This window comes from Pterocles gutturalis, unplaced genomic scaffold (genome assembly GCF_000699245.1).
Source record: "Pterocles gutturalis isolate BGI_N339 unplaced genomic scaffold, ASM69924v1 scaffold34748, whole genome shotgun sequence".
NCBI classification, from domain to species: Eukaryota; Metazoa; Chordata; class Aves; order Pterocliformes; family Pteroclidae; genus Pterocles; species Pterocles gutturalis.
Window position 1 is genome coordinate 21,593 of NW_010126819.1, and position 26,567 is coordinate 48,159.

Genomic DNA, 26,567 nt, shown 5'->3' on the forward strand with positions numbered 1-26,567 from the left:
GGCTTCACTTGGGATGTGGAAGTGCTTTATGACACTGCTTACGAGTAGCTCCCAGGAGGCAGATGCTCTTACACCTGTTTTATAGGTTAGGGAGGGAACGAGAAGGACAAATTATTTTCTCCAATATAATGGCAGTTAAATGCCAGAAGTAAAAACAGAACCTAATGTTACTTGGTCCAGCACTTCATACTGCGGATCGTGCTTTCTTGCTGCCGCTGTTCGTGTGTTTCTGAAGTTCTGTTTAAATCACTGAAAAGCACATGCTTAGTACAAGTGGCTATTTAGCCATTAAGAGGACTCCTTGTAGCCTCCCAGGTTTTGGTAACGAGTGTGCGGCAGAGGTATAGGGTGGGATTCAGAAGTTCTGTTTCACAGATCTATGAATGACCGCAATCAGCTGTCAGAATCTTTGTGCTCAGTTACCCACTTGTGTAACACTCCCTCTAACTCATAAGTTTGTTGTTGTACTTCAGGTTTCTCAGGGCCCATCTTTTAAAACAGAAATAAAGAGCACTAGTATGGTGGGAAGCTGACAATATAAAATTCCCAGGTACTGATGTTTGCAAGTACTTATGTTGCTGCCTTTGTAGGAAAGTATGTAGTGATGCACTTAAATAATGTAAGGTTTTGCTGGGAGCCTTCTTTCTGCTCAGTTTAGTAATCTGATAGCAGCTTAGTTCCTAAATCCAATGTATATCAGCCATCATGAGCTGAAGGAAATCTCAGCAAGTGCTTTCTGATTCCTCAGGTATTCAGCAGATTCCTTGTTCTGTAGAAATTACCTACTGAGAACAATTTGTGTCTCCTTAAAACAGTGCTATATCCCTGTTTATTGTCTGTATTCTTTTGGAAGTGCAACAACAGCAGTAATCAGAGGGCACAGCACTTTCTGAGGAGGAGTGACTTTCTTGGTCCTTCAGCTGCTCCTTAAATCGTTAGCTGGTCACTAATCCCCAAGAAGCATCCTGTTCTTTGATTGTTGTCACGAAAGTGATATTAACTAATACTTTTAAACTTACCTATCTTCTTCCTTGGAAAAAAAGAGAGTCCTCTCTGTATCTAAACTGTCCAGCTCTCTGAATGGCTCTGGCTCATTCTTTGATTGTTCTTCCTCACTGTAAGGAAATAAACTCATTAGCTGAAGGATGACGGTTAGCAATTTTTCATACTAAATCGGCATTCATACAGAACTGTTAACATGTATTTATCTTGGACTTGCTCCACTGAGAAGCTATCAAAGAATGTGTAATCCTTACCTCTGCACGTTCTGTTTATTTGTAAGAAGGCTGAAGTCACCCACAAGATTCAGACAAGTGATAATTGGCATGCTTCACAAAAATGGAGCAGGATGCTCAGTTTCCTCAAATTACTTATGATTTGAACAGAAATAAACCCCTCAGTCAGTCCTAGAAGACAATACCCCAATGCTCTGTTCCTGGTTATTCTTGGTAGCATTTAAGAGAGGAAATGCCAGGAGCAGTAGAGAACATGGTATCAACTTTAGCATTTCCAGGAAAAGGAGGCAAAAAAATATCCTCAACAGAGCAGATTTGTAAAGGTTTACTTTGATTATGAATCAAAATTTAAGCCTTTCCATGAAAATTTTGCCAAAATACACATTAAATTCCTTGAATTTGTGAATCTGTCTGCCACTAGGGCAAGAAGGTTATCTTTAGTGATGCTGGCATAAGGAAAGTCTCAAGTCACAATTGAAAAAGCAAGAGGAAAACTTGTTTGTATGTAGTTTAACAGTTAAGAAACACATATTTCATATCAGCATGCCATTCCATAATGCCAATTTTTATTATTTGTATATGATTCTCACAATATTAGGAAGTTTTCTCAAAGTTTCAGTTCCTGTATTCTTATGACTGCCTGAGCATCTTGGCTGCTTTTTGTTTTTCTTTTGTTTTGTTTTTAAAGAAAGCCTAAGATTCTAGCCATCTTCACTGTGACAAAAAGCTGAAAACTACGAACTCCAAAGCTATGCTTGCAAGAGACTAACATAGAGATCTTATAAGACATTAAATTTGAAAATCGTAATTGATTTCTTGTCAGTCCTGTGTTTTTAAGCTTTGCTCATAGCTATCTGATAATACGGATAATATGATAATCTGTTGACACTTTGAGGCAATATTACTGTTTTTATCACTTAGGTGAGAAATTTTGAGTCTGGATATTTTTTATGGCTTATTGTTCATCCCTGACTTATCTCTTGTACCCAACTAGTTATGTTTGTACCTGAATGCTATTAAATTTGTGTAGATTAGCAAAGGACACCAGAATCCACAGATTAACTTCAGGATCTGTGTGCTTGTAGACATGTCTCCCCACCATATTTTTGTCAGGAAGGCCTGAAAGTCAAGAAGACAAGAGATGGCTTTAACATCACCAAAACACAAGTGCAGATGAAGTGCACCTATGTTCTGTGGCTCCTGAGACAGGGAATGCTCGGGAAACCTGAAGAGCAGGCACACCTTCAGAGCAAACAGGCGCTCTGCGTGTCCTTCTGCAGATGTTGTTGAGTATGCAAAGAGTTATGAAGAGGACAGTGGAAAGAACAGGAAGCCAAGTGGAATTAAGCAACATCTGTAGTACTAAGTGCAGGTCAGGCACTGGGAGATAAAAGCACCATCACTCTTAATTTAGCTTTGTGTATATGGAGAGAACTCAGGTTGCAAGGACAAAGCTGAATAGTAATTTGATTTATCAGTGAACTCTTCCTTGAATCTGAACAAGGAGTTGCCTCACTTCTTGGAGCTGCTTCATTATGCCTCAGGCAGATTTAAAGTGCTTTCCTGATGCTTCTCCGTGAACACAGGAGGAAGAAAAAGCCCAGGATGGAATAAGGGCTAAACCGTCTCCTCTGCGCACTGGTCTGTGGGCCAACTGGATGAAAAGGAGGGGAAAGGGGGAACTGTGTTGCTTTGTCAAGGATGTGGTATAATGTCCTCTTTGTATGGTGCTAGCGAGAGGGAAGAGTCCCCTCCCCAAAGAATGTCTCTTGGGGGAATACTTTTCATAACATTGTTCAGCTGCTGTGCTATCCTCTTCTGTGTCCAACATCATGTTTAAAAGCCCTGGGGTAGAAATGGTGAGGGAAGGGTCTGTAAAACTTACCTGGACACCATCATGTGCAAAGAAAGACTTTGCGTCCGCTTCTGTAGCCAGCTGAAGGCAGGTGGTTTTGCTCCAGCACTGATTTTTCCTCACCAACAGTGCAAAGGCTCTCTCCTCGCTGTTGTGGTAGCATTCACTGAACAGTTCTGCCAAGTAAAGGGAGCACAGACAAACAGATCTTGTAATTTAAAAGAAAAAATTTGAAAAAATGGATATAAGGCAAGAGAGTGGTGTGTGTAGGGTGCAGCTCGATGGCAGCAAAGCTTGAGCACTGCCAGATGCTCCTTGGTGCACCAGAGACTTCTGCAAGGCTGAAGTAGTTGAAAAGAGCCTGAGCAAGCTAAGAGGAGGTGGGAGGGAGAGAGCAATGATGCTGGACACAAGAATAACTTGCTATGGCTTTATGCATGTGTTGGGGCAGAGGGCAGATGAAATATATTTGTCATGGTTAAAAAAAAAAATCACCAATTTTTAACTTCCCACTATTTGCAGAAAGGTATGGAGTAAATCTCACAGTACCTCCCTCTCACCTCTTTCTATCTCCATGCTCCCTTCTCAGCCTGGGGCTTCTAACAGCTTTGAGTTGGTTTGGTTTTGTTTTGTTTTTTTTCCTATTGTTGTTTGATCTGAGGAGAAAATTTTATTTTTCAGTTCTTCTACAGACAGCATAAGAAACTTATTGGAAACATATCAGTATTTGTTATAGTCCCTTTTCTGTAGCTGCCTCATGTGGAGCTTTAGGCAATATCAAGCAAAACTGTATCTCTTGGGTGATCCACTTACGCTTTGAAGGATGAGTTGCCAAGCTGTCCCTGCTCTCCTGAACAGACTAAACAAAAGGAGCTGCTGAGCTTTGGCTTGTAGCCAACAAATCCTTGGTTTTAAGACATAGCTATTTGACATAAAATAATACTAGACTTGGTAGAGTCTTGTGGAATAGTTCTGTTTACAGAGAGTCTGGTCCTGGATCTTGGAAACTAGGATAAATAGTCCAAAAAGTCAAGTTTTTCTCATTAGACAAGACCAGACTTCTTGTGCCTGTTCCATTCTGCTGACTCACTTGATTATCTGGGTACCTTCCCTAGGCCAGGCTACACCTTGTTGTTAACACTGCGAGGGCTGGGGAAGGGATCAATTCACTAAAAATAAGCTGATATACAGCCTTCGTTTGCAGTTGGTGTTCTATTTATCATTCTTAAAGAATGTTTGCTCCCCTTAATATTGGCAGTGTTATTGGGCCAGAAATTAAAACTGAGGATCTGATCTAATACTTACCAAAGCCAAGGGCAGACTCCTGTGTACTGCCCTGTAATTCCATGACGAAATTACTGGAGCCCTGTGATTATATGAGAACCTGACTTCTCACAGCAACATTATTATTTACAAAAAACAGAAGAGTGAAAAATGTGCTTTGTGTATAAATAATGTAGCAACGTCTCCATGAGCCTTCAGCTGCTTGATGGACTACCTCTAAGGGGAGAGCAAGAGCCTCTGTATTTCCACATGTGGCGTATTTTAAATCCCTCTGTTCACAGCAGTGTTACCTTCGGGTACGGATTAGACTGAAGTCAGATCAGCAGAGAAGCTGCGTGCAGGCATCTGTTTTTAAAGCAGGCGAAGAGGAGAGGGCTTGGCATTCCGGTATTGCCTACGCCTGAATGCTTACCGCTGTAGGGAGGGGCGGCTTATCTGCTGCGAAACCAGCCTGAGCCTCACTGCAGTTTTGCAGTGCAGTTAGCCCTCTTCTGGGTGAGGTAATCCCAAATTAGTTTTAGCAGCGAAGACAAACCTTGAAACTTGTTGCTCTAGTGGCCCTTACAGAGCAAGCTTGATATTGCAGGAAAACCAGGCTGCTGTGAGCCTAGAAGTGTTTCGGCTATTCTCTCTTGCCCGTGGCTGTAACACCCCTTGTACTAAGGTCAGACACTTAAAATACCAACATGCAGCAGGAGAGTAATTTCTTCCATACATCCCAGGGGCCAGCCTTGGAACACTGATTTTTCCAAAATGATTGGGTTTTGAGTCCTCCTTCTGTGGTACTGGAATGTTTGGGACTGCCTGGGCTGCAAGGCTGTTAAATCACTCATGACAGTTGACCTTTAACAACTGAAACGGTATTTTTTTCACTTGCTTGCCTTCCAATGGCAATCACTTCTTAAATTTTTGATGCTGTTAAAAAGGTGCCGTTACTTACCAACAGCGAGCTGCTCATACTTGGCCTCTTTCATTATACGTGCTCCTTCAGTCTCTGTCTCCAGGCGGGACATCTCTTTAAGGATCTTGCAGGCTGCCAGAGCTGAAGCTACACCCTCCTGACCCTATAGAAAATCAAAAGGGGGGCTGCTGTTACCACACACTGGAGGGCATTTCTGAACTGGGGAGGCTTCACTAAGGAACACATCTAGCGAAAAAGTTCATGGGTGTCCCTGCTTTGAAGAATCCTCCCTCAAATACAGACTTGAAAGTCCAAAATGTTGATTGAAATTACAGTTTTGGTGATATTTGAGAACTGTCAACCTCGCATTGGTAGTTCTTGTGCCTTAAGGCTGGAGATGTCTGGGTTTGATCGACCTCAGAGGGGTTTGGGGTAGTGTGCATTATGGAAACAGAGCAAAACAGTCTCACAGTGCCAAGGTACCTCAAACGTGTCTGTGCTGAGACCCTGCAGAAGGACGTATGGGAAAGGAGGGAGCACAGTGGCACGCAGCAAAGAAACGTGCCTTCTGGTAACAGGCTCCACAAACACAGGGCCCTGCAAGGTGCAGATGTGTCTGCACGCACACACGCTCCCTGACTGAAGAGCTGGGCTGCGGTCTGTCCCTCCTCATGACTCCCCCGTGCCAGATGCAGCTGCCTGGGAGCTCAGGGATGGAGCCTGAAAGCTGTGTCTGGTTCTGGGCGGGGGGAAGCTATGGCATTGCAGTCCAGAAGCATGAGACAGGGCCTCGGTTGTGGAGGACTGGAAAACAGGAGACAATTATGCCAGCTTGAAGCTCAGCCTTTGAGACTGCGATGCTGTTGTTCCCTATGCATACAGCACGTAAGCTGAAGATGCTGGAGTGCACCCTCTTCCCTCTCCATCTTGCTAGAACCCAAACAATTGACTTATTGTAGGAGGAACAAAACCTGAGACAGAGTGGTGAGTCAGCAGCAGCAGGGAAGAGGGGGGCCAACTCTGCAGCTGCAGTTAACCAGCGGTGTTTCAGGCTGTGCTGATTTATACCTGCTCTGCCCTCCCTCGCTGTCACACCCTCTGGCCTCTGCTGGCATAAACCACATGGAGATGAAAGCCCCGAAAATTGCTGCATCCCATATTTTAGAAACAAACTTATCTGTCATCCGAGCTGCAAGACTGAGCAAAAACCAGCTCATATACTTGAAACACGCGAATGTTTCACCTGAAGCAGCTACAGCTCAAAGCTTACCATAGCCCAGAAATAGTTTGCCATCTTGTGCCGGTTTTGAAGTACTGCCCATACAAACAAATCCCTCCAAGGATTTTCACTTTTCTGGTTCATATCCAAGGGCCCAGGTAATTGCTTTGTATTCATTTTATCCTGAAATGTAGTTTGTAAAATTAAAACCTGCTTTGCAGTCTCATTCCTTGCAAAAGACATGATCTAAGCTGCTCTTGGCCTTGCCAGCTACTTGGTATTCTTTTGATTTTTCTTTTCTGTAGGACTGAGAGGTAATTAGTTCATTCTGTACTGAGTCAAAGGACCTCTGTGTCCTTGATTTAACTCAATATGTGTGAGAATGTTCTGGATGAAACCGTGACTCCATTGAAATCGATGGCATTGACTTTATTAAGGGCAGGGTTTCACCACTGGTGTGTAATATCATACAAGACAAACCTGTGATTAACTAATAGGAGCTTGCCTTCAGTTATACTGGGTTCTGCTCAACTGCCACAGAGGACGTGGTTTCAGAGAAAAGGGAACAAAAGGCATTTTATTTCAACAGAAATAAATCTTGCCAAGGCTCTGTACAGGACAAGAATAGAGTACGTCGATGCCCTCTTTTTAGTCTTTCCTTTGAGAAACCTCTCCCTCATGCAGGTAGTATTGTAAGTGGAACACTGCTTATTCCTCTTGTATTTGATAAAAAAAACTCTCCAGAGGAAGTGTGGCAACTTAGGTCAAGTTTTGAGTTTTAAGTGTATTTAAAAACTTCCTTTATGTGTATTGTGTTAATTAGAAGCAGCCAGAATGGATTTTATTTTGTTTATTTTTTTTTAAATAAAACAAGTTTTAGTGAGCATATTTTTTGTTTAATCACCTAAACTATGGTATTCTGTTCAAATGTATTTTAATGGCATTTTGGGGGGGTGTTGGTGTTTGGGGTTTTTTCTTCAGTTTGTAGAAAGCTATTTAATCAACTGAGTTGCACTGAAAACCTTGCAAGAGACAAAGATATCCCAAAAGTCTCATCAGTCTTTGTAACCGCTAAATCCTAGCTTGAAATATGACACAATTTAGCAGCAGTGACACTGGTATCCCAGTACAGTGATGCCCTTTCTGCTGCCAGTGGTAATGGGATTGAGCCACGGGTGGCAGCCATGGGAAGAAACTTTTAAAGGGAAAAGCTAGTAGGCTGTGTGATCTGCTGTCTGAACTGGGCCTGATCTATAGCACTTGGCTTTAGCTCACATGCTGCCAAATCCCACAAAGATAAGTAAGATTGCAGGGGCAATTTTTTATTTCTGTGAAATTTGTAAGTCTGGCTTCCGCTTAATGACTTCAAAGGTATTGTCCCAGATTGTCTGTCCTTGTGAAGAAAGAAATCCTGACTAGATTAAAACTTATCTTTTCATACTGCTAATTAATTTAGCTAGGATTTATCAAAGCAAAAGTGATTTAAGCTCTTGAGTGAGAATTTATTTTTTAATAATTTTTTTAGCTTCAACAGTTTTAAGATGAAACGAACTTGGCAAATATCAAGAGGTTTAATTGCTTAGTGTCTAAAAAACTGATCTTAGTGAAATTTCTCTGTACCTCTCTGTTTTGAAATCATGCATCCAAACTTACTTCTGGTGCTCTTGCAAGAACTTTGGTACTTATGAGTTTCAATGTTCAATATACTGTCAAAATGCCAAAATTATGGTATATCTCTGGCATGATTGTGGACAGCGTACTACAGGCATTGCACAGTGGTACCCATCACATGTTACCCTTTCCATGTATTGGCCAGGGTGCTTGTCAGGGTCACTTCACACAATTGTTCTTATTTCTTGCTGTGTGTTATGTCACTCAGTAACAAGACTATAATGATCTAAAGGCATAAACATAAATCTATCTCTTCATATTCCTTAAATACCTTTCATTGAACCTGTTCTTATGCATGTGAGGCTAATAAGATCAACAAACTGTTCTCCCTGTGCCAGGTGCTAAAATGAGGAATGGTCTGTGGAAGTTGTGCTAGAAGTGTGAGATACAGGGGCCCCTGCAGGTTCTGAAACAGGGGCCGTACCTTAGCCCTAGTTCAAGGCACAGTAAAACCCTGCAGAAAACCCCACGTGCAGTGGCGGAGAAAGAGGAATCGCAGCCTAACTTAGCAATTCCTTTATTCTCCTTTTTAATTTTGAAATTAAACCATTTTAGCTGTAATAATAACAAACTGAAAACAGGAATGAGAAACTGTTTCTTTCATCTTCCCTTTCCTTCCCTGCCCCACCCCCAAGGGCTAGACCTAGTTAAAACATTTTTCAAATTCTGAATTGGAGGGGAGTAGGACTATGATGGAAAGTTGTAACTCACAGATTTCTTCTTGCCTCCATGTCTGTGGTCTTGATAGAAACCTTTACATGCTTCATGGAGAAAATCCTTGAGAACTCTAGAGACCTCACTGAGAGTGAAGTGTGGGCAGATGTCCTGCTCCTTATGCTGTTGACCAGTGAGCCCTGCCAAGGTCAGCTTGCTTTCTTCATGTTTCTTCAGTAGAAGCTCATAGAGGAGACATTTCTGAGAAATGGAACAGTAGAGTCTCTGCAGACGACTATATGTCAGGAATTCAGAGATGTTAGCCCCATTGTCAATAAATAATTTTACAAATTCTGGTTTGTCGTTGACCAGAGCGTCCATCATCACGTCTTCCAGGTCACAGGACTAGATTGATGATGGGGAGAGAAAAAAAAAAAAGCTTTTTGGGGTAATCACGGATGGATGAGGAGGGAAGTAACATTTAACATGAGGACATGTACATTTTGTCTTCCACCAGGTCAACAGTGGGTACAATGAGAAAGAGAGCTAGAACGCTCTTCATTTCTCTGTGACAAGATGTCTGTGTAAGCCTTAACGTTAAAATACACAAATAGCATGCAATAAAACCTGGTACCTTCCACTCCACGTCACCATTGAATATTTCGCTTTTAGCTATGTCCACTCTATTCCAGGCCACTGCCAGCTTCAGTTCATCCAGATATTCCTGAGCCTCCTGACTGTGACTTTTACAGGCTGGCAAAAATAGGAAATGCAAATAAACTCAGTACTTTACACTTGTTATGTTTAATTTAATATAGTATTGGTAATTTGATTGGCAATGCAAGCTCTCCTTCAGCTAGCACAGATCTGTGGGTTGCTTAACCAGGAACCCTTCACAGCATTTTTTTTTCCTAACTTAAGAAATATTAATATTTAAAAAATATAATTTTTTTGTTAGCTGAATTATCTATTAAAACATCAAGTTTAAATGTCTGTAGGATTTTAAGAGAGACTCTGACTTACAGAAGGTAGGGACAGGACTGGCTATTGTTTTTTTTTTGTCTTGTTTCAATTAGCACATTAGGAATAAAATGTCTTTTTGTCCGCATGCTAAATTTAGGCTAACACAAACAGATTAACATGAACTGAAATGGGTGGCAGAGCAAGTATGTCTTCTTTCAGAAGATACAGTGAAGATTTCTTATAGGAGAAATGGAATCTTTCTGGAACTAAGGCAGTTCAGGTATCCTTGCAGGCTTGTGAGGGGTTTTTTTGTTATTTTTTTTAATGGCTTGTAATTGGCATAACTGCTGCAGTATATTTCAGTTCTTCTATAATCTCTACTAGTAAGAGAAGCAAGCAGTGAAATAAAGGAGCAATTAAAATTGTACTAATGACAGCATGAGATTAAAAAGCAAAGACTAGTTTAAAGCAAGGTTATAAGACCTATGGTGACTGCCACAGTTAATTTGTCAATAAGCAAGCAGAAGAACTCTGCATCAGCGATGAAATCTGATCCAACAGACAACTGAACTTCCTCTGGACAAGAATGAAATTAAATTTATGGCATGGAAGAACTCAAGACAAGTATTACTCTGTGCTGTATTTATTGTTCTTACCTTTTACTAAAGCTTTTAAAATGACTGTGTCTAGTTCTTCTGCACCATCTTGCTCGAAGTTGTGCAGAGTTAGAAGATGCTGGTGTGAAATAATGTTCTGAATCTATTGGGAGTTGAAACAAAAATAATATTATGCATTGTCCTACTGCTATATATTAATACCAAAGAGCCTGATGGAGATCACCCATACAATATTTCCCCAAAACTTCTGTTCTGATTGTAAAGCTGAGGTTTGGCAAGAAGACAATCATTATTAGTTTCCCATATATAAATAAGTCCTAAGGCAAGGAGGGAGTTACTACCTTTTCCAAAATCTCCTAGTAGAATAGGAGGAACAGAACATGGATATCCTGAGAACCACAGCAGTACCTTAATTAAAAGATCCTTCCTTAACTCACATTCTTATTTGACTCCTGGTCATGCTGTGGACAGCATACCACGTTGTTTTACCTTTTCCTGCTTTGACATTTGAGTTTTACTCTGAGTTGTTTATTTAAAAGCATAGTCTGTAAATCTTTGAGCAAAAGTCCTCAAATGCTGCTACATAGAGTACTCTTTCCTTTTGCTTCTCTATTTATTGAGTTTTCTTTCTTGCAGTGCAGCTGCACCAAAACTTGGTGAGCATCTGGCAATATTGCTTCTAGATGCCCTTCCATACCCTTTTGTTAGTGATCTGGCAAAGTTCTCCCATATGGAATTAATACGTGGAACTTTCAAAGCTAAGGATTCCAGCAGGGACTGCAAAGAATAAGTAGTCGGTCAGGTCAAGTGGGCTTGGTTTATCTCAGAGGCACACAGCACTCTTTAATCTTCACATAAAGACTATGTCAATGTGTTTTTTTGTCTCTAAACACTTATGTGTAGTGGTTTAAGTCCAGCAAGTGTGCCTCAAGACAAAGAGTAAGGAAAATCTGCGAATCTGTTCTTTCTTTTTTAAGAACACACATAACTGACAATAGATAATTTATAAACACCCTTCTTTCTTTTTAATTTATTTGTGCTTATCCACAATTGGGTTTCCATGTAACAGCTGTAGATCATGAATTGGGTCTCTCTGTCACAGCTGCACAAGCTCTACAGCTGTGGAGTGTAAATAATGCTCCACGTCCTCCAGAGGAGTGGGGGGTTCCTGGCTGTTACTTGAGGAAATGGCTGAAGAAGGACAGAGGCCTAAGTGTTCAGCTGGATCACTAGGACAAAGTAGTTTGTATGATCAACTGAGCACTTGATTTTAATGTTAGAGAGGTATTCTATGACACTAGTGTCTGAACACTGGAGTTCCCAAAACTTCTGGGCAGCTTCTTGTCAAACCTGTACTGAATGGACTACCGAAGCTAGAAATGATCGGAGAGAGCTTGTGAACACCATGATCAAACAGATGAGCTCACTGTTGCTGTCCACTGGAGAATGTCCTTCCACAAGAAGCTTTCTGCAGGGAATTTCTCCTTAAATTGCTTTTCAACAGCTTCTGGTGTGATAAGCTGCGGGTCGTTCATGAATGCAGCTAAGATGTCAGCTGTGCCTCCAGACCCTGCTAGGATAAGCCAGGGAGCAGAATTTTCCAAACCGCTGCAAATTCTCTGTAGTTTAAAAAGTACATTTTTAGAATTCATATATGAAAAGAAAATATTATCAAAAGAAGGGTTTCTTGCAAACTAGGAATAAACATGTACATAAACCAGATTCACTATGGAGTCAGTCCAGACTCTCTAAGCTATTAGGATTTTTCTGATTCTGTAGCAGGTCATCCACGTAGAGGCCCCTGACTAGAATTCTTTTCATGATGCATCTGCTGAGTAGCTACTCAACCTGATTTTGACGAACAACACATAAAACTTCTTTGTCCCTGACTTCCCCCCTATCCCACCCCTGCAGTTTGTGTTTCAGTGTAGTCAAGTGCAAGAGGAGCACTATACGGAAATTCTCAGCAGGCTCTTCTGGCTGCTAAACCTGGTGATGTGTTCTGAAAATCAGGAATTTGCCTGTGGGAATAACATTGGGTCACAGGAAAAAATACTGAAGCATAGCAGCTACAAGAGTTAAAGGCTGGTAGTTCTATTACTTGTGCAACTACAATGAGTCAGGCAGGTTGTTGGGAGAGGAAAGCAGAATCCACGGCATCGTAATTGAAATAATAACTATTCGCTGCTGATCTATTTCTTACTCTGCAGTTATGCAAGAAGCTCATGAGAGTCTATGAATCTCACTATTGATTCACTTGTTGTGTACGTTTGGTTGTTTTTTTAGTTTAGTTTTGTTCTGGTTTTTTAACAACTGTTGTAGTCCTTGGTGTGTATTACCCAATTTGTATTTAAGAAGGTAACACTCTGAAGAAGTGCAATCAGTTATCTGTTCCCAGCACAAATGTAAATTTAGGGCAGCTCCAGCCAGTCACCTTTGCTATCCAAATCACTTTGTTCCCTCAGACTTTGAAAACAGGATTTATAGGTTGTGATATGTGATGTTTCAACACCCAAGATAAAGAAAATGCTGCCATATTTAGCTTCTAGAAGGAAATCTCAAGAGGTGACATAATCCTAGTTTAAACAGTGAGACACTAATACCAGTGTGTGTTCTAGTCCAGCTGACAGAGATACGACAAGATACAGTGAATGGAAACCGAAACTAGAAAACGTCACCAGAAGCGAGTCATCATTCTGAAAGAGGTTGCCAGCTTGTGTGGCAGTCTCATCACTTGGAAACTTTGAATTATGGATAATGTCTCTCTAAAGGTACTGCAGACTTCTTCTTTTCATCTGAGAGTACTATTAAAAAAAAGCCGCGTGGACAGACAGGCTGCTACAAAGTAGCAAAAAAACCCCAAAAAACACCAAAAAACCAAAGCAGAAAAAGTAAAATAGAAATCAAAGAGTATCTCATAATTGCCAGGTTTTTGAAGTTGCAAAACTGCTTGGAAAAAATCAAACCTGATCCTTTGCTGAAGAAGTTGTGGGATTGTTAGCAAACAACTCTCGTCTTCTATCCTACAATACATGTTTACTGAGTAGAACTAGGACACTAGGTTTAAATGGCATATCTAGCAAACATGGTCTTGTACTTGCTCTGAGCCCTGTGACAGAGACAGTTGTCTCACTGTAACTGGACAGCACTGAACAATTAATCTTTTTTTTTTTTTTTTGTATGTGATCTTGAGTAATAGCACAGTATTTCTATTTCACTAGATTTGGAGCTGGCTTCTGTGGGTTTGTTTCAGTTTTGTATTCCTTCTTCTCCCTGTAGAAGCTGGCAGCTTTAATGATCAGCTGGCACCTACTCAAAAGGAAATATTTCTCCCAAACAAATACTGGCAAATTTAATATAACAGACTTCAGTTCTTAATGGTTTATAGATACAAATTTTGAATTTACGTAAAGTGCCAATACATGTGTTTGTCATCCAGCCAAATTTTCCATTAATTACTTAGCACCATTTGATTTATTTTTCTGAAATGGCAAATAGGTTCTTACCTCCAGTGTGCCTGGTCCTCCATTTACCAGTAAGCAAAGAACAGGGATCTCGATGCTACCTGTTCCTGTGAAACAGACAGTTTAATTCTTAAAAAGTTAAGAGCTTTCACAAAACTCTTGTGTTTCTGACAACTGCTTGAAAGTACTTCTCCTGTTATGTGCTGTTCTGGTACCTACCAGAACATGAGCCTGCAGAACACAGGCAGTTGCAGAAGCAAGTGGCAAAAGAAGAGAAGGACCCTGTGACCTAGCAGGTAGGGTCCTAGGCTCAGATTCAGGACAAAGGCACCTTTGCCTTGCGTGTCCTGTGTGATCCCTGGGAAGCAGTTCCATCTGTTCTCACCTCAGTACGCCTCAACTCCAAAATAAGGATGTTGGCACTTGTTGTATGGCACAGCGCTGTTGACTTTAAGGTACTTATTTACTGCAAGGCGATCAGATAGTGGAGGGATGGAGCTGCATTAGGGTGCAAGACAAAACTTAGGTTTTCAGAAGGGCAGCTACCATGATTTATATTAAGATACAGTTAGAAGTGAAAATCTGTCAGTTTGTCCCAGGTGTTATGCATGTGCCTGGGCTGTGCAGGAAGGCGTGGTGGAATCCAGGAGAAAAGCCTGATAAAAGGAGGATTTAAGAATTCCAAGAGACTGACTATGTAAGCCAGCCAGGGTAAGATAAATCAGATAGTTGATAGGAACCATATACTCTTTACTACTCTGCTTAAACAGATTGAGATTTCATTCAGCACAGTCTAATGTGGTGATTATTAATAACATAATCTTATACATTTGAAATAAATGCTAATGAAATATTTCACTTATGTCAGGGTCGCAGGGGAAGAAACAATGTAGGCAAAAAAAAACCACAGGGGCCCACTTATTTCTAAATGGTTTGTACTGTAAATGCTGAACTCCCTGATCCTCCCTGAACTCCCTGATGGGGACTACAGAGTGGCCTAAAAGGGTTCCATCAAAGCAGCAGCATCATGAGATGCCTCTTTCAGTTGGAAGATAAAAGGCATTTGGTTTGAGCAATTTTTTGGTGTTTTACTTTGTAGGTCTCCCAGAGCAGTGTACAGATTGCTACTTAAAACTTGTTGGATCTCTACAGGGATAAGGTAGAACTGAGCTGTAGCCAGGACGTGATTGGCAAGTAACTTCATTTGTTTTAGTGAATGGTGTAGCATTGCCATACCTCTGTAAAGTGATGTTCCAGTTTGAAGAGTCACCTCTGTGACTACACATTCCTCAAGATATGTTTATGGCTTCAAATGTTCTTCATTTACCATAGATTTAGATAAAATTTAGCTAGAGGAGGGGTGGGGGGGATTCTGACTTTATGCTGGGAAGGTAGGAAGTCCTTAATTGCAAAGAATATTCAGCATCTCAAAAATTTCTTCTGAATGACTTCTAGGTATTTTTTTAATAGGGAAATTCTACATGACCTTACTAAAGTGTTTTATTTCAGTAATGTCGCATAGCTTTTCTCAGCTTGAATACCAAAGAGATTAAATTAATTACATTAGTTTTGTTTATAGCAGGTATCACTGAATTCAGTATGGCCCAGGGAAATATTTGTCAAAGAATCAGCATTTTTTGACAGAAAAATGTTCCACTGAGATTTGTTCAATTGGGTTTGCTTTGCAAGAAGAAAGAGGCTACTTTCTAACTCTCAGCACTGCAGCCTCAGCCTACCATTACAGTCCAACTGGGATCTTTTCTGTCTGAGTCACCAGCTAGGCATTCTCTGGGTGTGTTCACGCTCTCGGGTACATCTGTGCAACCATACTGTGGGCTATGTAACTGAATATTCCATTGATGCATTCAAGTGTGAATAAGTGAGCTCTCCCTCTGCTTCAGCTGTGCTAGTACTGCAGGTATTAAAGGAACAAAGAAAAGGTAAAAGTCATTGTATTAGCACTGCAACTGAATTCTTTCTGCAAATGGCAGTGGGAGGCCTGCCCAGCACTCAATTCTCATTATAAAAAAAGTCACATAGATTTAGATGGCCATTAGATGCTACATTGTTTACCCAGGACAAGATTTTACCGAAGTAAACATGGTTTAAAATACTTCAGAGGGCTTTGGAACAAGTCTTTTCTTCCAGTGTGGGAGCAATTCAAGACCCTGTGTGCGAGAGGGGATAAAAGTATACAACAGTGAACATCCATCTCTTGGAGCCACTGGTTAAGGCACTTAAAGCTGGATTCATTTTCCATTCATTGTGTTTTGAGGCAATTTGAGCTATGCTTTGAAGATCAGCTTTGGGCTATGTTTAAGGAAATGTGATAAAAGTCAGGATTTTTGGTTCGAAGAGCAGCTTTCTCAACTTCAGAAGTCACCCTAGCTCTGTCTCTTACATAATGACAAATGTGTTTACTTGATCTTGCCTATGTAGATGATTGTCCAACTTGACAACTGGACTTTCCTTTGATAAGGCTGGGGGCCCACAAGTATCACTAATATCAGTATTATTGAAATTAACGTGCCTATATAGAGTCTACTTACCATCATATCCAGTACGCTGTTCTGAAATGTGCTTTTCCAAGGTGAGACGTAGCTTAATGGTTCCATCTGCCTCATCTGGTGTTACATGATCCACCAAAATAAAATGGGAATGGTTGTGGTCCAGGGAATAAAGCGGGCCTTGGATATTATCATCTGATTGGTAGTGTACAAGACTCTCATTCTAGAGAGAGGAAGAGAGATGTTGGTGTTCTCTACAAAACACAGTCCATGTTTTTATGTGCTTCATCTCTGTTTTTGTGTTGTCTGCACCATGACATAGCACAACACCTTTGAGACACTTGGATAGACTCTTTGAAAAGGATGGAGGAGGAGAATGTGTTCCTTCTGGAAGGTGCCAGATTTTACAGGACTGAAAACTGAAGTCCCTGAAGTTTCCCTCTTGGGCTCTGCAAAATATAGTGATGTAAGCTTTCTGAAACATGGGCATTCATTCAGAGGTTTTGGAAATGTTTGTTGGACAAATGGAAAGGGGCCATGAGACCCAACAATTGTGAATGGAGCGGTGATGTCTCAGCCAGTGAAAACAGGGGCAAACCTACTTATTTCAGTAGCATTTTGTCCATGTTTAGCCCAGGAGATAAGTTAGTCTCCTATGTGTCTGTACCAATTTAAATGCAGCTTTATTTAATTGACAGGGTTATATAAGGTCTAATGGTTATTCTCAGTTTGGAAATGGCATTCTAAAAGAGTGACTGACAGGCAGACTTGAGAAAGTGCTATCTTCTTATATTTTATTTTGGGTGAGCGGTGTTACATCTTGAAATTATTAATGAATTTTTGCATAAAACCACTGTCTTGGTGAAACAGAACCCCTGTTATAGTCTCTTGTTCTGAGGATTGCGCTACATATGATCTTCCATGCACACACTTTTTCAAGTTCTCCTTACTTCCTTAACAAATCTGTCATTCCCACTGTTGCACACCCACTTTGGTGTATCATTGTTAGCTGCAAGCCAGGCTGTAAATGCCTGGTTATTCTTCTTTTTCATCTCTGTAATCGTTGTTCTGTTACAAGTAAGCCAGACTAAAGCAATTGTTTAAAATCAGAATTTCCTTCTATCATGTCTCTTTTCCAGCTCCTGCAGCCTTTGAGTTGATGAACAAAACTTAAACTGTCCATTTGGCTATTGTGCTTCTGTATTGCATTACTCCTCCCACTAATTTTGTGGACACAGACAGATGTTAAAGCCTTTCTAGACACTGCAGTGTAACTGTGCAAGTAACCTAGCTGTCATTAAGGTATGGCAGAGATTTATGTTCTGGTTTTTAAGAGCCAGATCTTCTGTGGAGCCTTTCCTAACCTCAGCATTGGCAGTGTCTGCTAGGAAGAGCAGGTGCCCAATTGAATCCTGGAGGAAGCCCAACCCGGGGGCTGTCCAGGTTCTTCTCCACAGCCAAGGCTAAGGCTGATGTTGGAGAGGCAGTGAAAATATCAGCAGGAGCTCATAGCACCACTACTACTGCATAAAAATTCGTGCTGCGGGTAGAAGAGTTGAGCACACTGCATAGCATGCCCCTAAGTGGCTTTCTGAAATTAAGCTGCATACAGTCAAATGGGAGACATCTCCTTCAAAGCAAGGTGGAAAAGGCTATAATCTGGTGTGTTCCTATGGCTTCTTTCCCTGACAGCAGCTCTGGGAAGAGCAGAACATCAGAGGCTGTTCCAGGGGACATAGCAGTAAATTTGCATGTCCTTTACAAACAGCAAGTGCCACAAGTTTCTTTTACCTCCTTCTCTCTGTCTCTCATTTGTTGGGGAAAGCTTCTTGATACAATTAATTTGCCTTCAAATGTTGTTTTGACAGAGGACGTGCCTATGTTCTGCTGCCATTTAACATGAAGCCTACTCACAAAGATCTGGCATTTCATTAGGACTGGGAGGCACAAGAAACCATTGAAAAAGGCCCTCGGGGATTTTCCTATTTATTCTCTGAAACGTGGCAGGGATCTTTCAGTGATGTTTAAGGCATACCATTAACACAGAAGAGATGGGAGGGATCCACTGAATTCAGGGCTTGTTTTTCTCCTCGCTAGTGTGGATTGTTAGCTCTATTTTATACAACAAGCTGCTTGTGTTAGTGCCAAGTATAAAGAGAACTGGGTTTAGATCAACATCCCTGTCTATAGTTCCTTTGTCTTAAAGTTACTGACTAAAATCCAGAATGTCTTTGGGTGGAAGCAATGCCAGAACTCATAGGGTCAGGAACACTCTACACTAAATATTCCTTAACAAAAAAAATCAGGCTTTAGTTGAGGGGGAGAAAATCTAATGCCATAAAAAGACCAGTGCACTTGTTTTGTACCTTCTGGTTGGGAAAGATCCAGATGAATTTTGATCACTTAGCCTGAGAAGGATGTGAAATAATTAATTTACATTCGCCAAAGCAACTTTCCTGAACAAAATTCACAAATGCAGTGAACCAAATACTTTCCTCTGAGGTCCTTTTGGACCAGTTCAGCCACACAAATAGGTTGAAGTGTTCCAGCTAAAGAGTCCCACCTGGTAGAGCACACAGGTGGCTGTCCTCAGCAAAAAGGATGGAAAAAGGGGAAGCCCAATGACAATAAATTGCTGAGAGGGTCTGGCAGTCTCCCAGCCTATCTGAGAGAAGAACTAGGGGCGAGTTCAAAGGGCTGTGTTTGTCATTTGTTTCTTAGCTTCTGCGGGGAGGTAAAATAACACAGAGGAGCTGCCATTCACTGTTACTACACATCTACTTTGTTGTTATAAAATTCTGCTTAGGACAGACTGTATATCCAGTCATAAGAAGGCCGTGCCATAATTTTTTGTTTTTCTACACCTCCAGGTCAATTCAGCATCAACTTTCCTTGATATCTTCAGCAACTTTTTTTTTTTTATTAGGTGTTTGTGGTTTGGTTTTTTTTTTCTTTTTTTCCCCAGGAATTTTGATTGCTTTGACCTGAATTGTGAAGTACAGACAAAATCCTGCATGGCTAGCAATTTTGGCTGGGTGTGTTGAGCAAGATTTTTGCATATTAGACACCAATTCAATGACTGCTTAAGAAAACTTGGTCTTGAAGTATTTGTGGATTGTGTTCCATACTAGAAAATATACTTTTTACAGTATTGATGAAATAACTTGGAGTAAGTGCTTCTGCAGTAAGTGGACAAGGGGAAAAAAAAATTATTCAAGGTACCTTATGATGCATTATTTTTTCCTGATGTTCATCCTTACTCTGGTCACTGAGCTAATGTCTAATGTTGTCACCTGCTGGATATGTGCAGAATTGCTGCCAAGTGTACTGAGTGCACAGGGCACAGAATCATTAGGGTCTAAGTTTGTCCTGTTCTTTATTTCTGTTTTCCCCCAACACACACTTTAAACCCCACTTTTGTTTTCAAGTGAGATCAACATTCTTCTGCCTACTGCTTCCAAATTTTGTAAAGGTGCAGCTTCCTTATGGAACAACCCAGTCTCATGAGTAGAATAAGTGAAAAATACCTTTGTGTTGTCCAGAATTTCTCTGTGCTGAATTTTTCTGAGTGAAGTTATTCCTATGGCAATCACTTTTACTTTGGATGAGGTACTAGCCAGCGCATGGTCTCGGACTGCTTGTACTAAGTGTCTTGTTATTCCCACACGTAAAGCACTGGTAAAAATCCAGGCACCTGAAATTATTTTTAAAAAATAGTTAGATCATTTATTTATAAATGAACATGTTTGTGTGTCAAGCAACGTTACTTGCAGTAGTGGATTTAAGGTTTTTTTAGATAGATCAGCTGTAGATGGGTAACTTTCTTTAAAGCCTAAAGCACTAACCTGTGCTTTGAGCTGCCTTTATAAGTCCTTTTTTTAAGGTGTCCCGTAGCCAAGGTTTAATCTGGAGATTTTCTTCTTCCACTGCTAGAGAGACAACCAAATTGGGAGCAGGTAGCTTCCATTTGTTGAGCATAACTTCGAATATAATTCCAGGATGAATGGTACTTGGGACCTTAATAAACTTCAACAAACAAAACAAAAAACCACGGAATGACAATGGGACTGCAGGATATAGTGGGTATGTTGTTCATGGTGAATGCAGAGAGAAATTCATCATCAACTTGGCTATTTAAGAAAAATTTATTTGAGCAAGACCTGACAGAGAACTAAATACCGGCATGAATATAGTAGGCTTCTGTATAATTGTCATCCCACTAGTTGGGTCACTTGCACAGGTTAATTCTGTGTTGCAGACTGACATACTGTTCTCTCCTTTAATCCTGCTATTCCTCTTGAACTGTCTTCAGTTCCATGGCAGTCCAGCAAAGCCAACAAATTTCTTAGGTGTTTCTTGCTTCTGCACTAGCTGAAATATTTACCTGATTTCATGTCTGGTTTTCAAGAACATATCACATGAATCTATCACTTCTTCCTGTTCTGCATATATGTTGGCTTTGGGCTTAAGATTTTATGATGAAGCAAAATCTTAAGGCAGATTTCTGATCCTAGAAATTCCTTCTGCTCTAGCAGTAGTTTATGCACAGGACTAGTGAAGAGGTGGGTCTGTCCATGTACATCCTTCTCTGCATATTAGCAGAACAGAGAGTGCTTTAAGGAGAGTCTTGAAAAGGCTCCAAAGTACGTTTGAAATGTTGAAATCCATAGCGATTAATTTTTGGCAGAAAGAGGTTAAAACAGGGAGATGATGCAAAATGAAGGAAGCTGGGCACATGATTGAGGTTTTTTTTTTTTTTTTTTTAAAGGAAAAAGTGATCAAGTGTACCTGTGGCATGCCAGTGTAAGTCAAGTGATTGATTTCTGTATATTAATAGGCCTTATTTTATATCACATTCATGTTCAGGAAGGTATGGTCTCTCCTTTGAGTACAATGTGCTGCCTCACACTGTGGCACATGGACCCTCACTATTACAGTTTACATATTTAATTCAAAGAAATAACAGCTGAACAACAGCAATAGTGTGAAAGACTTAAAACTCCTCAGTGCTGTACCTTCCCACGTTTCTTCCCAGAAGCTGTGAAGTCTATTTCTCCTGTACAATATGGCAGTTCTCTTTTGAAAGCTTCCTCTTTGTCACTGCTCCAGAGCTTGGTTTCCGTTTCCTCCATTGAATTCGCAAGGTGATCACCAGTAGACCAAGGTGATGACTGAGATGACAGAAAAGTGGAAAATGAGAAGCTGTGTAAACTGGAAAGGACACAAAATCCATTAATTTACAGCTAGCTGAGTTTTTAATCAAATATTTTACTCCCTTACTTCTATGCTTCTAAGGTTCAGCTATAATTGGAAGTGTTTGTAGCAAATGTTGAACATTATATACAGGAGGAGGCAGATTCCACACCAAAGTGATGTAATTTAAGTTATAAAAAGGCACGAAGGAGTAAGGCACTCTCAACTCTGATTTAGCAGTCAGCTGAGTTGCAGGATGTAAGATCCTGCAATCTGTCCAAAGTCATGTGGTGAGTCTCGAAGCCCAAGGGTGACCTGAATTCTACAAGAAAAAGGAGCCTTGGCCCCAAACTATTGCAAGCAGGAGTAGACCTTTGTCAGTGAGTGTCTGAGTCATGGTTTTGTGATGTCATTATGCATCATGCTACTATGACTTATGTTATCCAACGTGAACGCTAAATAACTGACTGATGACATTGTATTTGTCTGAAGATACTTTCGGAGAGGTTTACTTTCTGTTTGCTGTGGGAACAGGCTATTTCCTCCTCAGCCAAGTATTTAAGTCCAGGCTGTACTTGACGAGAACACACAGTTCAAAAAGGCAGGTGGTTTTCTCTATGCATGGCTATGGGAATGATGGTGAGTAATCTATCTGAGAGCAAAGGTCATATAGCAAGAATTGTTCTTCTACATTACATGAGACACTGAAAAGGTCTGCTTGCTTTTCCTACGTTCAAGTTTGACTGAACTGATATAATCATGATTTGAAAAGCACAGATTTCAACTTGTATGCCTTATTTTGTTTCTTTTCAAAACAAAAGCAATGAAATAGCTCTCTCCCCTCTGCCTTCATCTGCATGTTTAAGTACACATTCAGTCCTTTAAAAACATCCTTGTGATAGTAAGCCAGCAAGGTTAATCAACCCTGTGTCAGTCTCCATTTCATAGTCCAAGAGATCTTAGAAGTGGGTCAAACTAGCAAGTCTCTTACGGGTCCATGAGGATGCTCCAGTAGAGGGAGCAAGCGCTCCAGCTATTCCCTTGGGCTGGCAAGTCTCTCGGGAGCCTGTATCCTGGCTGCTTCACCACTGCTGCCTCTATTTTATTCTCTTTTATGTTTTCTGCGAAAACGTTGTTTGGAGTTGCCCTTTTCTCTGATCTGCCTCTGAAAAGTGGTTATGGACCCTCTCATGATTTGTTTCCCCTACAGCTATTCCACATCTCTGTATCCACCTCCCAAACTGCTCTCAGAGATCACTGCTTTCTCGTTCTTCTCTCTGCCTGCATGCTAGTCACTTCTGGAGAGAATTAACAGTTTATTCTGAACAGTAGGATGTCATAATAGTCCAGTTAAGAGTCTTACCTAAAAGAACTCCTTTTGGATTATCAATAGTGGTAGTCACAGCAAAGCCCACTGTTTTGTTTCAGTCCACTTTTACACTAGAGATACAGTTTTATCTCCTAGGAGCACAGAAGACAGCATTCTGGAAAAAAAATAGTTAATACAGAGCCATAATAACACATTTTTACTATTCTGAAGTACAGAAATCACTTCCTGGAGCTTGCTGACAGAACAAAGGATTTGATTAGAAAAAAGTATTCAGGGCCAAATTACCAAGGTACATTTAGTCACCATTCATCACTGTCCTAGATAGTACACAATTATTTTATCTACACACAAGTAATGAACTTGGAATAGACAGCAATTTACAAAGTAATCTGATAGTTAATTTGGCCTCATAGATAGGCCCCAAGTGGTTAATGTTAAGTCTAGTTCTAGATTCTAGCTTGCAAAATTTGATCATGTGTTTATCTGTGACTTTTCTTTTGGAATAAAGACACTGCACTGCTGAGATTTAAAAGGAATATTATTGCATTTAGATTTTTTTATTTCCAAAAAATAGCACGTTATTCGGTTTTCTGTTTAGGAATTCTGATTCTCAATGGTAGTGAACAACAGGGAAGGAGACAAAAAAAATAAGATACAGAAATAGAAGCTTTGTTCACAAGCTTTTATAAGACTGAAAAGTGAGGAAGGCAGCTGGTAACGGGCACCGAACAGGGCACTCACTGCACAGGGCACTATTTCTCTCCCTTCCCTTTTTTTTTTTTTTTTTTTTAATTGAGCAGTCTCAGAACCATGGCATTAGAGACTGAGAGCTTATTTTGGGGAAGTATTACTTAATCTTTCCATTTTGTTCTTATACCGCTTCTCCAGCATCCCTCCAGGCTGCTGTCTGTGATGGGATACAGAGCTAAATGGAATTTGTTATGATCTTCTACAGCTGTTATTGCGTTCATATTCCAAGCCAGGAATTCTTCCAGTATCGAGAGCAGAAAAGTGGTACTGACAGAATGGCAAAAGAAGTAAAAAATTACGCAGGATTCTGAATGGTGTCCATGCAAGAATACAGTGTAGCGCTATACGGAGCTGAGAATCTACAGTAGATGAGATCCTGGACTGTAGGCTTGGTTTTTGTGTGTGTTTTGTGTGGGGTTTTTGTTGGTTTTGTTTTTGGTGCGATTTGACAGTTTTTCTTGCTTTTTATTCCTTGGAATTCAAAAAACAGGTAGGAGATATCCTGTGACTTCCAGTATGACTGCAGTAATGTACAGGTGCTAGGGTTCCGTGTCAGTGCAACGTTCCACCCAATGGTGCTAATGGAGCAAGGAAATGTAGTTTTGGTATTTAAAGGGGTGGGGAAGAAGATTTTAAAGGCTTCTCTATAGATACTGTACAAGTGGAAAAAAAACAAAACCAGGAGTTCCTTATATTATTAATATTGCAAAATCACCAGATTCGTCTGCTGTGTAAGATTTGCAGATGTGGTTCTTAAGCACAAAGGCTGATCACACTGTATGTTACCTTACCTCCCTCTATAGCTGACTCAGCTGCTGCAGAGTAACCCCTTGCTGTTACGGGCAGAATTGCAGAACACTGCCTGGATCTGCTCAAGTGCTGCACATCACCTTACCACCCCTGCAGTGGAGCTTTGCCAGATACTGATCAGTCAGCACACAGACTCCGTTATGTCCCTAATATTTGAATATATTCAGAACATTATATAGTCAGCTCTGTCATTTCCTCCTGGATTGTGAAGTCTTCTGTTCTTAAAAAGCATGTGGACACCTCGCTCACTCCTCTAACAAGCAAAGTAAGCATGTATTAACAAACTGTGTAACACAATTAGGTTTTTGGAAGTGCCTTTCTCCTAGGTTTAATTCAGTCTTGTCCTTCTTGGTTCCAGATTTAATGTAAGTCTCTAGTGGTTTCGGGGGCTGTTGCTTTGAGACTTCAGGCTGTACTAGATTGCAAGTGTTGTCAGGTCACAGCAATTGGGTCAAATCTTTGTGGTCGCAGTCATGACATTCCACTGCAGTCAGCTTAACTTCGGTCAGCTTGCATCACTTTAACATCATGGAGTATTGTTTAATTGTAAGGGTCTGGAATAAGTCCATGCCTTGGGAAAGAATAGGCAGATAGACAGAAAGAGGAGCATGGTCTAAGCACTTCGTGGATGAGAGGAAAGGTAGGGAGGAAAGCAAAGAGGAGACAAAGGCTATAAAGACAGCTAGATGAAAAACAAATGGCTGACAACTATAACTTCATAATTTTCTCCCTTTCCACATACTATTTTCTATTAAACTTTTTAGAAACTTCCAACTTTTAAAAAATCCTAATGCTTAAAGTTTTTTCACATTTTTCTCCATTATCTGTGAGAATGCCATTGTAATAAATTTGATAAAAAGATTACTTAAAGGTGAACAATCAGAAATACTTAAAGGGTGGGAGGAAAAAAAAGCCACAAAAATCTTGCCTACTCCAATCTGTGCATTCATATTTTAAACTTTGTGTACATATGTATATATGGAACAATCTTACTTTAGTTCTGGTTCAGACTTAAGTACAGATTTTTGTATCTAGGCTGCTGCTATATATTTAAGTTTCTAGGTCAAATTCTGTCCTAGATGTTCCCATTGACTATAAATACAAACATCTATGGAAAGAATGTCCCTCTAATGATTACGTGATTGGAAATATAACCTAGAAAACTATTTCTAACTAGCAAAGCAAGTTAAGATAATTATGAGGAAAAGACTATCGCCAGTTCCACCTACACCTGGAAATGTGAGTCAATATAATTTACATTAGAGATGGCCTGATTAAATCAGTTCAGGTGTCAGCCGGTCTCATGAATCATTATTTCTTTAACCTCGTAAACAGGAGCAGTTAGAATTGTACCATTGTACAACCAGTGCTTGTGACGCTGGAGTTTGCAGGTCCTACTGCTGTTGAGTCCTTCATTTTGGAAGGTCCTAACTTCTTATTTGGGCATGCTAGATTTCTTGGCAGGGAGGTAAAACTTCAGGGGGACAGTTATGATGGATGTAGGGAAGGGATCCCTGCAGGGATTCTTTCCTGAAGGATTTATCAAGAAAAAGTGATGAGATCAGAACTACTGAGAAACATTTTGACACCTATGAACATCCTTTTCTGGACTGTTCTCCCTCCTGTCCCTGCTTTCCCACCCCTCCTCTGCCATGCCTTCTCTCCCCAGTCTCCTTTTCTCCTACAACTCCTGTTGCTGTTTCTCCCAGTTTTCCACAGGCTCTTTCCAGCTATTGTTGCTGCCCCTTAGCCCATGGTGAATGTGCAGCTCCTCTTCCTTGTGAGGCAACAAATGACTGATGGTTCACCTCCAGATGGGTGACAAGGATGAAACGGACACACATTCTTCCTTTAGACTTTAACCCAGGTTAGGCTGTGAAGAAGGAAGAGAGGTCAAATTTGAGCCTTTCAAACATATCTTGTGAAATTGGGCCCAGTCAAGGGATGGTGTGACCTCAATTATTGTCTTCAAGGGTAAATGGTTTGATTAAGAGAGTAGGCGTACTGTACTCATTAGCTCTCAGGACTTAGCAGTAGTAAGAATTCTCCTTCATGCCAGTGTGCTGATCAGCAGGCTGGGACACACCCTGACTTTTAATCACTATCGGATTCCT

General features: G+C 40.6%; 1 protein-coding gene across 1 annotated transcript in view; it reads right to left on the reverse strand.

Moving 5' to 3' along the window:
• TRPM5 (transient receptor potential cation channel, subfamily M, member 5) overlaps positions 1 to 21,502 on the reverse strand; it is a 36,145-nt gene extending 14,643 nt beyond the window's left edge. The window contains exons 1-14 of the mRNA XM_010079098.1: positions 21,386 to 21,502; positions 20,216 to 20,396; positions 19,898 to 20,064; positions 16,413 to 16,593; positions 13,906 to 13,970; positions 11,827 to 12,018; positions 10,439 to 10,541; positions 9,454 to 9,572; positions 8,877 to 9,224; positions 6,546 to 6,677; positions 5,315 to 5,438; positions 3,121 to 3,266; positions 2,242 to 2,354; positions 1,020 to 1,115 (exon numbers count right to left, since the gene is read on the reverse strand). Coding sequence (XP_010077400.1) covers positions 1,020 to 1,115; positions 2,242 to 2,354; positions 3,121 to 3,266; positions 5,315 to 5,438; positions 6,546 to 6,677; positions 8,877 to 9,224; positions 9,454 to 9,572; positions 10,439 to 10,541; positions 11,827 to 12,018; positions 13,906 to 13,970; positions 16,413 to 16,593; positions 19,898 to 20,064; positions 20,216 to 20,396; positions 21,386 to 21,502 — 2,084 coding nt within the window. The remainder of the gene's footprint in view (positions 1 to 1,019; positions 1,116 to 2,241; positions 2,355 to 3,120; positions 3,267 to 5,314; positions 5,439 to 6,545; positions 6,678 to 8,876; positions 9,225 to 9,453; positions 9,573 to 10,438; positions 10,542 to 11,826; positions 12,019 to 13,905; positions 13,971 to 16,412; positions 16,594 to 19,897; positions 20,065 to 20,215; positions 20,397 to 21,385) is intronic.
• Between the last annotated feature and the right edge of the window lie 5,065 nt (positions 21,503 to 26,567).